Source organism: Saccoglossus kowalevskii, chromosome 6, assembly GCF_978046115.1.
Source record: "Saccoglossus kowalevskii chromosome 6, keSacKowa6.1, whole genome shotgun sequence".
Taxonomy (NCBI): Eukaryota; Metazoa; Hemichordata; class Enteropneusta; family Harrimaniidae; genus Saccoglossus; species Saccoglossus kowalevskii.
This window is the reverse complement of record NC_140646.1, coordinates 41,206,189-41,219,536: the sequence shown is the minus strand read 5'-3', so window position 1 is coordinate 41,219,536 and position 13,348 is coordinate 41,206,189. Positions and strand designations below refer to the sequence as shown.

At 36.8% G+C, this 13,348-nt stretch overlaps 1 protein-coding gene across 1 annotated transcript; it reads right to left on the bottom strand.

The window, feature by feature from the left end:
- Positions 1-1,251: 1,251 nt before the first annotated feature.
- LOC102810001 (galactosylceramide sulfotransferase-like) lies at positions 1,252-3,122 on the bottom strand. The gene is made up of 2 exons (XM_006813629.1): positions 2,983-3,122; positions 1,252-2,257 (listed from the first exon to the last, which is right to left on the bottom strand). Exons 1-2 carry the CDS (start codon positions 3,120-3,122, stop codon positions 1,252-1,254), a joined length of 1,146 nt encoding a protein of 381 aa, XP_006813692.1.
- Positions 3,123-13,348: the final 10,226 nt, after the last annotated feature.

Here is a 13,348-nt window from a genome sequence, read left to right as displayed (position 1 = left end):
ATACCATTTTAACAGGCTGAAGAGCGAGAGTGAGAGTGCATTAAATGACTGTCTAATGTTACTGATAATTGACGTATGTAGTTAATGGTACATGCCTTGATTTTCGTTGTTTGTTGTTTATTCTTTGGTTTAAACAATTATTTCACTTTGTTCATTCTCTATTATGCTGTTGTTGTTTTTGAAGGTGGTTTAATTGGATCATAGCAATGATGAACGTTGTTATATGTTATTATTATTATACTTCACCTGACGAGTTTTTGTTTCCGGAACAATTTTGTTAACATTCCTGACCTACTTTCTTGTTTTGGCAATCAACTGTCCCAGATTTCGAAATATTTTATTCTATCTAACAAACTGCAATCTTAATGAATAAATACGACGTTTATATATATATATATATATATATATATATATGTGAATGGCAGGTAATGACTGACATGGCACACAATAAGAGAAACAAATAATACAATATATATATACATATTATCATTTCTGTGTCTTGAAACAAAACTCAGTCGTCGTATATTTTTTTTAAAAACGGTAAAAAGACGATAGTTGAATACAGTATTTCTATTGTAACATTTGAATACATGTGTAACATTTGCATATATGTGTAACATTTACATATATGTGTAACATTTGCATATTTCAAACTAGAGAGAAAAGAAAGAACGGCGTTTTCCGCACATTGTAGTACATTGTTCAATAAACGCAGGCACGCTTTACAGTGAGGGCGCTTCATTACACTGAATTGTCTTGCATTGCTATAAATTGCAACTACGTCCCAGAATTGCAGACAATGTTGATTTCTAAGGTTTCTGTTCAAAAATAGTCTACATTGTGTGGAACATAACATATTTGAATATCGAGTGATCGAATGATGCCTTCTGGTACGGGCTCACTTTACAAATAAAATCGGCAATGTTTTGATCTAAAAAATAATTCGGTGATTGAGTGCGCAACTTATAGGGAAGGTCAAGGTGTACTACACGTGAATTCCAAATATGGGGGAGACAGGTGGTGAAATGACAACTTTGGTAGCAGAGTCGATGACAGACACGTAGAAAATGTTATCAAATATTTGGAACTATCTGTAAAAGAACAATCAACAACGGTACATACAATCGTTTGGTACACCATTTTCACGCCACCATTTCGAAGGTTCAACGTTTTTATGTAACTAGCGGCCGAAGCATTTACCCATAAATACGTCTAAATTTTTACTTTTACTATGCATGCAGTTCGGGTAGACTAGTTGATGCGTTTTTTCAATAGTTTAGTGAATTTCACGTCTCCGTTCAAGAAATACGAACAATGTGGTGGTGCATTTTTTATCAGAACATAACTATTTTCCCTTGCATTATTTTTGAGATTGGGCTCGGTGCATTCCTTTATCAGGGCAGCTTGTCGTTGACGTAGTTCCTGTAGATGATATTCAAAACACGGTCCGTACGTCGATATCTTGTCCAATAGCAACCCTTTAAAGTGTTCATACAATTTTAAGTCCGCGTTATTCCATTCAAGAATTTGTTCTTTCGTGTTTGTTGTGATAGATCGCCTTCGTCCATCACTACGTATGCCACTGGAAATATATAGTATATCATCCAACGACCAACAAAGCTTGTCTCGCAATAGTATCAGCGACTCGTCAAAATATTCTGTTACAAGAACAAGATCGAACTCACTGTGCAAAGCGTTTATCTTCTCACTCACCTTTTTGGCGTCGAGAGTTTCCTGTGGACTCAATCCCAGGTCAAACAATTGCCCGTTTCGCGTATTCCCTCGCATCGAATTAGTATTTACCACGTATTTGTCGAAATTACGGAAGAACTCACCGATCGGGTCACTGAAACTTTTTGGAATCAACTTGTCCCACTGAAAATAGCCGAATGCTGATTCGAACTGTGCCACTGGATATCGTAGAATTGTGATGTAGGTAGCGTTTGGTATGACCGCTTCCAATTCCGGACGATTGTATCGTGCATGATTGGTCAACATATCGTAAGTTCTGTTATTCGATTTTTTTGTTACCATATATTGTTTAAAAAGATACTTTAGAGAGAAAAAGTGACTGGCTTTTGGTAAAGCCATTGTCAAGTTCTTAGTATACACATAGCGTTGAAGAATTGAGGCGATCGTGGAACTTCCTGTTTTGTGGGTTTTAATAAAGATAACTTTTTTCGTTGGGTTGCATTGCATGCTTGAGTTCAGTCTTCTCAGGCACATTTCCAATATCGTCTCGTCTTGGCCATTCCGACTGAAAAAAAAAACACAGAAAGAAACAGACTTCATTTGACGCTTAATCACACGAATCCTTCAATTTTCCATTTTCCAGTAATAATGCGACTTTAAAATTGTAATGTCCCGAGACCCCTATAATGTACAAACTCATACTAGTACGTAATTGCTGGGTGATGTTTACGTGCCACAAAACGTACCCTATAGCATTTAAGCCAGCGACGATAAAACAGCCATTTCACCGACAATCTTTTTGGCGTGATTTCGATTTAACAAAACATCGAGACCATATGGCGACAGAGAGAAAATATGCGCAGCATGATATGATATGATATGATGTGATATGATATGAATACCTTACTGTTCTATAGTTGATATAAACTAGGACCGTTCAACCTCAGAGCACGTTGTATAAATTTGTATTAATGCCATCCAATGTTTTCGAAATATACGAAAATTATATTACACATGCCAAATATTACTGTTATCATTCTCCCGCGTACTTGCTACGGAATAGTATTCTGACATCACTAGCACTACACTAACTCATTAGAGTATTTCATCTTTTTATCTAATCTTTAAATTCGGTCAAAACTGTGACCTGTTCATTGAGCGTTAACTGGTTGGCATATAAAAGACGTTTCATACGATACTAACACTGATGTTTTTGTTGACATATAACATGAACTCTGCCTAACTGCAGTTTTAATGTTACTCTATCAAGGCTGACATGACTCCACTTACCCGTAAATAGCAAATATATCGACATCTTTGCTTTTGGTTGGCGATAGCATGAATACTTCAGTTCGCAGAATAAGGAAACCATATATAGAGACGACACATACGAATGTAATTATCAGTGCTTTCTTTATCCATCTATACATGATGGCGTCCAGAAATGTAACATTACACCCACAGCAATGAACTCAAGTGACTCTACGCGTGTCATTTGCAGTACCAGTCTACTACTGCCCACAGGGGGTGCTACGCCGCGTATAGCCCCCGATCTTGCAAACCATAAGCACCAGCAATCATAATACTATTAATATTACCGTTATTGACATTATTCTTTTTTAAATTGATCTTAAAACAAAGCCAACCTAATACTTTTCATTAATCACACGTATTATAGGAAAGATGAATCTATCAATGCAACTCATAACAATTCCCAGGAATAAACACTGTCTCATATAGAGAGGATGTCCTCCGTGATATGTATTTTTAGATTGAATGTTGATTGGTCGGTTTCGTTGGAGGAAATGGTGCTTTATGGGTGATTGAATGTGCAACTGACTGGAAATAGTACAGTATCATGGTGTCAATACTTACGTTCAGAAATTGTCAATCGTTTTCATAATAAAGTTAATAAATAAAGTTCAGAAACTAAGAAGTGAAGCTAAAGTAACTAATGACAAAATGAAGAGTCTCGAGTCTGAAAATAAACAGTTAAATGAGAAAATCGACCGATTGGAAAATAAGCTAAGGATAAATTAAACATAGCAGACAACATAGAATTCGAAAGAGTCCACCGAATGACCGGGTCACGTGTTAAACCTCAACACATTATCGCCAAATTCAGTCATTTCAAAGACCGCTCAAACGTGTTAAAGAATGCGAGAATAAATAGAAGTTCGTTGGATGCTGGTATGCGTGTCGGTGAAGATTTCTCAGATTTGGTGAGAGAAAAGAGACGCATGTTATGGCCGAGTATGCAGAACGCACTGGAAGAAGGTAAGCGCGCAACAATGAGATACGATAAGTTGATTATCGAGGGTGAAGTTTATATCTACAACCTTAAAACTCAGACCGTGGTTAAAAATGGATAAAAGTTCGGCCAGGGCTTACGCAACGATATTAAACTGCAGCAGAACTCTAAAAATACTATATTTGATACGAACTATACAACTACTAACAATCTTAATGAATCGTGTGATCATAATGTTATTAATTGTATATGCTGGAAAGTCAATAATGCTCGATCTAAATGGTCAAACCCTGATTTTCTTTCTTATCTAAAGAAATTTCATGTGATTTGTCTCACAGAGACATGGGCCACTATAAATGACACATTTTCCCTTGATGGGTATAAATCCTTATGTAGTATTCGACCCAAGCATTGTTACCTTGGCAGATACTCTGGTGGAATTCTATTGTTATGCAAAACGCATGGTTTCCAGTCAGTAATTCAATTGTATAGCAAGTCTGCGGATATAATGTGGGTGAAAATGAAAACTAATGATCATTTATTACTTATAATTGGTATTGTATAATTATCTCCCGAGGGCTCTTCTTCATATTCTGATATTAATTTATTTGATGTACTTGAAATTGAATACGCTAAATATTCCCAAATGTATTCCAACTACCATTGTTTGCTCTGTGGTGATTTTAATGCTAGATCTGCGAATCTAGTAGATTATTTAAGCCAAGCAAATATCGTACATGTTCCCTGTCATGAAGAATATTTGAGTGATGATATTTTACGACCAAGACGGTCACATGACACAGAGACAAACCGGTACGGCCAACGCCTTTTAGAGTTATGTAAATCATCTGGGTTACGTATTATGAATGGACGTTTTGCAGACAATTGCGGCTACTTTACGTGTTTAAAAGGTCAAGGTGGTAGTGTTGTGGATTATTTGTTATGTAATATCTCAGTTATGAAAGATCTAACAGATTTCCATGTGGGTGACAGAATTGAGTCAGATCACCAACCTTTAATTTTTAGTGTGAAACAAAATCGCAATGCTATAGTAGCCTCGAATGTCGCACCGGTTACAAGTGATGATCCTATCAGGGGTAAATTCTCTTCTCATCGGGTTCTCCACACTTGTCAGGGGGGGAAACTCGTCTCGTCTCTATATCTCGTCCCGTTGAGGTACGGGATCGGGAAAGTCACTTTAACTTTACAGTCAAATAAGACACACACAACGAAATACGTTTCAGCTCTCGTCTTAGTCGATCTTTTGGAGCACTCTATAAGACACAGCGCCCTGAGGAAAAGTCCCCAAGACTCTCACAAGGCTGAACCAAGACTCGCCCAAGACTGGACTGCCTCAAGGCTCGCCCCTGGACTGGACTCTCGACTGCCCAGGACTGCACTCTCTCTTCTACTGCGTCTATCGTGCTGTGCTCCCCAAGACCAACTCAAACTCTCTTTATTCATTTTCAAAACTCTAACCAATGACAAAGCAGTAATGTCATGAATTTGTTTTCGCGTATCTGTTGACCGACTTAATTAGCTGATTATTAGCGAATTGCTGTGTTATGTCTGTCATCGTTTAGGTCTATTTGAAGTTTTGGACGGAACTTAGCTCAGTGATTTGGAACTAATTACCAGATAACCACCGCTTTTTAGACTACTCATTCTGACAGTTTATATTCATAGTTATTAATGTAGTGAACGATTAATCAAAAGATATGACGTATTCAGTACTTAGTGTGATTGGCTTTATGATTGAAGGTTACGCCCTAGAGTCTTTTTACTGTTTTGTAATTGGTTAGAGTTTTGAAAATGAATAAAGAGAGTTTGAGTTGGTCTTAAAGAGTACTCTACGATAGACGCAGTCTGAGAGTAGAGAGGCAGTCCTGGGCAGTCGAGAGTCGAGTCCAGGGGCGAGCCTTGAGGCAGTCCAGTCTTGGGCGAGTCTTGGTTCAGCCTTGTGAGAGTCTTGGGGACTTTTCCCCAGGGCGCTGTGTCTTATAGAGTGCTCCAAAAGATCGACTAAGACGAGAGTTGAAACGTATTTCGTTGTGTGTGTCTGATTTGACTGTAAAGTTAAAGTGACTTTCCCGATCCTGCACCTCGAGGGGACGAGATATCGAGACGAGACGAGGTTCCCCCCTGACAAGTGTAGAGAACCCCAGAGAGAAGAGTTTTTCCCCCTGACACGTGGTGTGAGAACCCTGGGCATTGCGTTTTACGCACATTGACGTCCTGTGAAGAGAAGTGAAATGGCGAAGATGTGTCTTTCTTGAGAACCGAACTAACTGGCTCGATGGCAGAGACGAAACCGCGCTTGACGACTAACACCGTTAACAGTATGGCACCGATGAACGACGCTGAAGACATGAAGATTTCAGAACCCCTTCGGAAGGACGAGTATCGTATAGGACTGAATAATTAAGAATTGAGCGACATTAAAGACAAGAAGATGACAAAGAACGACAACGGACTAACGCGACAAGAGAAAAGACGCTTATAGACTTTGACTTTAGCTATTTGCTTGAAGAACCGCTCGTTGGACACTGTAACTTACACTGTGTAACTTAAGATGTTGAACTCTTTTCCACAATCACAACACTATTGCTCAGTAATGTAATGTATTGCTGGTTTTTTTTATCGTTTTTACCGCTTTTTTTTTTTTGTGATGTTGAATTGTATGTGTGTAAGCGCCCAGATCTTTGTTTTGAAATGATATTTAGTGACGTTCGAGGTCCTTTATAACGATTTAAGCGCGCCTCAGTGGACAAGTATTTGCAACACAGTGTTTTGGGTTTTTGTGAAGATTTATGGAGTTTTAATGAGTTTATGAGTACGTATTATGATGGGGAAAATAATGCCCCAATGAGTTTTTTAAGAGTTTTGAGATTTGTCGATGTACAGAGATATCGACGTTTTAAGAGTTGTTTTTGTTTATGTGTTGTTTCCGAAATACTTCTGGCGTTTTTTGAGTAGAGAGCACCTTTGTAACGTTTTTTTAATGTCTTTTTGAGATGGGAGTATGGTGCGCTTATGTACGTATTGTTTGATATCGCAAGCTTTTGTTCATGATTGACAGGATTATATGTAACTCAGTAGTTTCTATCGTTTTGCCTTTTCCCCCGTCTTTTTTGCCAGAGGAGTAATGTGTTATGAAAGCGAATTTGTCTTTGCATTCTGTTTCCACGCCGTATGACTTTTGTTTAGATTAACGACTTTTGAGTTCAGTTGAAGTTTATAAGCGTATATGTCAGGAGTTTGATTAATAGCTTGTTTATTCATTGTTTATTAGTTACCGCTTTGCAATGCCTTAACCGAGAGACGCATCCCTGGTAATCACGTGATCATGCTGTCGACTGCAGCGATTGGCTGATCGCTTGGTTACACCGCCACGCCTTAGTTTTTTGACCTTTTGATATCGAGTTTGTAACCTTAGTAACGAGAGACAGTGCAGCGAAGTGTTACCCTCAGCGGACCCTTTTGAGAAAAGTGAGTCGATTGGTAGTCTTCCCTTGTTTTTTGATTTATAACCGTTGATATTTGTGACTTTATAACCATTGTATTTAGACTTTATAATCATTGTACTTAATTAGTGTGTTTTACTCTTTTTGATTTATCCTTTTGCTTAGTATTGTATTTAACCCTATGACGATGAGTGGCTGACGGTAGCTTTGATTTGTGAACGTGCAATGCCGAGAGGCATATCTCAGTTTGGGTGAAGGGATGTGTCATGAATTTGTTTTCGCGTATCTGTTGACCGACTTAATTAGCTGATTATTAGCGAATTGCTGTGTTATGTCTGTCATCGTTTAGGTCTATTTGAAGTTTTGGACGGAACTTAGCTCAGTGATTTGGAACTAATTACCAGATAACCACCGCTTTTTAGACTACTCATTCTGACAGTTTATATTCATAGTTATTAATGTAGTGAACGATTAATCAAAAGATATGACGTATTCAGTACTTAGTGTGATTGGCTTTATGATTGAAGGTTACGCCCTAGAGTCTTTTTACTGTTTTGTAATTGGTTAGAGTTTTGAAAATGAATAAAGAGAGTTTGAGTTGGTCTTAAAGAGTACTCTACGATAGACGCAGTCTGAGAGTAGAGAGGCAGTCCTGGGCAGTCGAGAGTCGAGTCCAGGGGCGAGCCTTGAGGCAGTCCAGTCTTGGGCGAGTCTTGGTTCAGCCTTGTGAGAGTCTTGGGGACTTTTCCCCAGGGCGCTGTGTCTTATAGAGTGCTCCAAACGATCGACTAAGACGAGAGTTGAAACGTATTTCGTTGTGTGTGTCTGATTTGACTGTAAAGTTAAAGTGACTTTCCCGATCCCGCACCTCGAGGGAACGAGATATCGAGACGAGACGAGGTTCCCCCCTGACAAGTGTAGAGAACCCCAGAGAGAAGAGTTTTTCCCCCTGACAGTAAAAAGACTCTAGGGCGTAACCTTCAATCATAAAGCCAATCACACTAAGTACTGTATACGTCATATCTTTTGATTAATCGTTCACTACATTAATAACTATGAATATAAACTGTCAGAATGGCGACGATTATCTGGTAATTAGTTCCAAATCACTGAGCCAAGTTCCGTCCAAAACTTCAAATAGGCCTGAACGATGACAGACATAACACAGCAATTCAGCTAATAATCAGCTAATTAAGTCGGTCAACAGATACGCGAAAACAAATTCATGACAATCCAATAATTTATAAAATAGCCTGGGATGAAAAATATAGCGAAAATTTTCACCGTTTTTGGAACGGAGAACGCGCTGCTTTCATGTTGGAATCAATTTATGATTTGATGAGTAGCAATAGTTTGGATGAGTCAATTACTCGTATTGTTGATCTTTTATATACTGCCGCAGCTGAAATGAAACATGTGGTCAAAAATGGGAGACCAAGGCAGCATGAAAATTCAACAGTTTGGTATGATCATGATTGTTCCGTTGCAAAAACCATGGCAACTAGAGCACTGAATGAATTTAGACGAACCAGAACACATAACTCGCTCGATAACCTAAGAAAGCAAAAAGCCAGTTATCGGAAATTATTGCCACTAAAGAAAAAACAATTTGAAGAGAGAGAGAAATTTAAACTACTGGAAGCATCCAAACAAACGATTTCAAAAAACTTTTGGTCCCTGCTAAAAACAAATAAAAATAGCCCTTCTTTAAATATTTCTAACGATGAATGGTTTGGTTATTTTCGAAACCTGTTCAGTTATAATGAAGGTGAAATTGATGTGGACCCTTTTTACGAAGAGGTTAAACAGTTTGTGGACAATTTTAACTTTCAAGAAAGTGACCAGGATTGTAACCATATTAATTGTGACGAACTTGGGAGCGAAATTACACTTGAGGAAGTTAACAAAGTAATTCATGACATGAAAAGGGGTAAAGCTACAGGGTATGATGGCATTCCAGTTGAATTGTTAAAAAAATGTCCCACCGAATTTACAGTTTTACTAGTTAAATTGTTCAATAAGTTATATTCTGCTGGTTACTTTCCGAGTGATTGGGTATTGGGGTTGATTGTACCGCTATACAAAAAGGGTGACATTCAAAATGTTAATAACTATAGGGGAATTACATTATTATCACTGCTGGGTAAAGTATTTGCTTCTATAATATATACCAGATTGAACAAATGGGTCGAAAGAAATTGCCCTTTGAACGAAAATCAAGCTGGATTTCGCAAGTCGTATAGCACGCTAGATAATATGTTTATATTAGACACCATCATAAATAGATATTTCACTCTTAAGAGCAGACTTTATTGTGTGTTTGTAGATTTTGAAAAAGCGTTCGACTATATTAATCATTATATGTTAATCTTTAAATTGCTAGTAAAAAATGGTCTTCATGGTCGCTTTTTCAAAATTGTACAGTCTATGTATAGCAATATAAAGTCTCGTGTACGAAGCCCAAAAGGGGTAACGGAAACGTTTAAATGTCTATGTGGGGTTCAACAAGGCTCTATTTTGTCACCTCTTCTGTTTGCTTTGTTTATAAACGACCTTGGTGACTATTTGGAGCACAGACTTTCAGGTGTATATGTTGGTTTACTTAAATTGTTTTACTTACTATTTGCTGACGATTTAATATTAATTTCGAATGCAGTTGGTTTACAAAGACTGCTGAACGGTTTATCAGAGTATTCGGGTAAATGGAAACTCAAAGTCAATGTTAGTAAAACAAAAATTGTAGTTTTTAGAAATGCCGGCAAATTAAGGCATTATGAGAAATGGCACTACAATGGTGAACAACTTCCGGTTGTGCCTCATTTTTGTTATCTGGGTATTGCTTTTTCGAATAATGGTCGCTGGTTTAGATCCCAAAAAGTGATTGCCGAGCAGGCGAGTAAAGCAATATTTGCTTTAAAAAAGATACTAGCAAAATACAGTGATATTGATGTACAAATGTATTTAAAGATTTTTGACTGTAAAATTTTACCAATATTGATGTATGGCAGTGAAATTTGGGGTTTTGACAAAGGGGTAAATATTGAGGAAACACATCGCAAGTTTTGTAAATTTATTTTAAATTTGCTTACAACCACAGCAAATCCTGTAATTTATGGAGAATTAGGCAGACTACCACTAATCCATTTGCGTTACATACGTATTATTAAATTTTGGTTGAAAATTTTAAAAATACAAACACAGCGTTATGTTTACCAATGTTACCTTTTCCAGTATAAAGAAGCGGAAAACAACCATAAATGTTGGGCTTTCCAAGTCAAAGAACTACTATTTTCGCACGGTTTTGGTTTTGTTTGGTTAAACCAAGGCGTGGAAGATAACTGTTCCTTTTTGTCTGTATTCACCCAAAGAGTTCATGATATGTACAAACAAGCTTGGTTTACAGATCTCAACAATTATCCTAAACTCGATAAATACAGAGATTTTAAGATCGATTTTGGATGTGAAAAATATTTGCATTTAATTAAAGACAACAAGTTACGTTCTGCGCTATGTCAGCTTAGAACATCATCCCACAACCTTCGGGTTGAATCTGATCGTAAACTAAACATACCGAGGAATATGAGAATCTGTAAATTATGTAATTTAGGATTAGTTGAAGATGAATACCATTTTTGCCTTGTATGTCCACGTTATGTAAATCTTAGAAAAAAATATTTACCTATATTTTATCTGTCAAATCAGACTTACGAAAAATTTGTTAGTTTAATGCAGTTTGACAACTTATCTGTAATTCAAATTTCAAAATTTGTATTCTACGCTTCTAAACACAGAGTCAATCTGAATGACTGTAGAGATGACAATTAAAATTTTATTCACGTTAGTTAAATTATCAGCCCCGCTGATTTTTAGAATCACGTGACGCTAAAACAAACACAATGGTCACAAAATATTAATAATAGGAAAATACAAGTCAAGAGCTTTCCAAACATATATAGATTGTATGGTTTCTTGTAAAATTTATTCCGATTATAGGTGTTTACATTTTTCATGCAAAAAAACTATCCTGCTACCTTAACCAGTTGTGACTAGTAGATTCAACAATTATTTAAAGGAATCCCTCTGTATGTATTTTTCTATTCTTTGTTTGATTTATTGTACCATAGGCCTGAGGCCATTGTACTGAATAAAATTCATATTCATAAAGTTAAGAAATCGTCTATATCGTTCAACGTGTAGTTTTGATAAGTATGAATTCATGATGACGAGACAACAAAATGAGTGTGTACTTCTGATAAGTATGAATTCATGATGACGAGACAACAAAATGAGTGTGTACTTCCGATAAGTATGAATTCATGATGACGAGACAACAAAATGAGTGTATACTTCCGATAAGTATGAATTCATGATGACGAGACAACAAAATGAGTGTGTACTTCCGATAAGTATGAATTCATGATGACGAGACAACAAAATGAGTGTGTACTTCCGATAAGTATGAATTCATGATGACGAGACAACAAAATGAGTGTATACTTCCGATAAGTATGAATTCATGATGACGAGACAACAAAATGAGTGTGTACTTCCGATAAGTATGAATCCATGATGACGAGACAACAAAATGAGTGTATACTTCCGATAAGTATGAATTCATGATGACGAGACAACAAAATGAGTGTGTACTTCCGATTAGTATGAATTCGTGATGACGAGACAACAAAATGAGTGTGTACTTCCGATTAGTATGAATTCATGATGACGAGACAACAAAATGAGTGTGTACTTCCGATAAGTATGAATTCATGATGACGAGACAACAAAATGAGTGTGTACTTCCGATTAGTATGAATTCATGATGACGAGACAACAAAATGAGTGTGTACTTCCGATAAGTATGAATTCATGATGACGAGACAACAAAATGAGTGTGTACTTCCGATTAGTATGAATTCATGATGACGAGACAACAAAATGAGTGTGTACTTCCGATAAGTATGAATTCATGATGACGAGACAACAAAATGAGTGTGTACTTCCGATAAGTATGAATTCATGATGACGAGACAACAAAATTAATGTGTACTTCCGATAAGTATGAATTTAAGATGACAAGACAACAAAATGAGTGTGTACTTCTGATAAGTATGAATTCATAATGACGAGACAACAAAATGAGTGTGTACTTCCGATAAGTATGAATTCACGATGACGAGATAACAAAACGAGTGTGTACTTCTGATAAGTATGAATTCATGATGACGAGACAATAAAATGAGTGTGTACTTCCGATAAGTATGAATTCATAATGACGAGACAACAAAATGAGTGTGTACTTCTGATAAGTATGAATTCATAATGACGAGATAACAAAACGAGTGTGTACTTCCGATAAGTATGAATTCATGATGACGAGACAACAAAATGAGTGTGTACTTCCGATAAGTATGAATTCATGATGACGAGACAACAAAATGAGTGTGTACTTCCGATAAGTATGAATTCACGATGACGAGACAACAAAATGAGTGTGTACTTCCGATAAGTATGAATTCATGATGACGAGACAACAAAATGAGTGTGTACTTCCGATAAGTATGAATCCATGATGACGAGACAACAAAATGAGTGTGTACTTCCGATAAGTATGAATTCACGATGACGAGACAACAAAATGAGTGTGTACTTCCGATAAGTATGAATTCATGATGACGAGACAACAAAATGAGTGTGTACTTCCGATAAGTATGAATTCATAATGACGAGACAACAAAATGAGTGTGTACTTCTGATAAGTATGAATTCATGATGACGAGACAACAAAATGAGTGTGTACTTCTGATAAGTATGAATTCATGATGACGAGACAACAAAATGAGTGTGTACTTCCGATAAGTATGAATTCATGATGACGAGACAACAAAATGAGTGTGTACTTCCGATAAGTATGAATTCATAATGACGAGACAACAAAATGAGT

Bases quoted from the DNA above. Each gene is read 5' to 3' on its own strand.
- LOC102810001 (XM_006813629.1), bottom strand. From the start codon at position 3,122: ATGTATAGATGGATAAAGAAAGCACTGATAATTACATTCGTATGTGTC. The intron at 2,258-2,982 runs GTAAGTGGAGTC...TTTTTTTTTCAG, and splicing joins GATATATTTGCTATTTACGG to TCGGAATGGCCAAGACGAGA.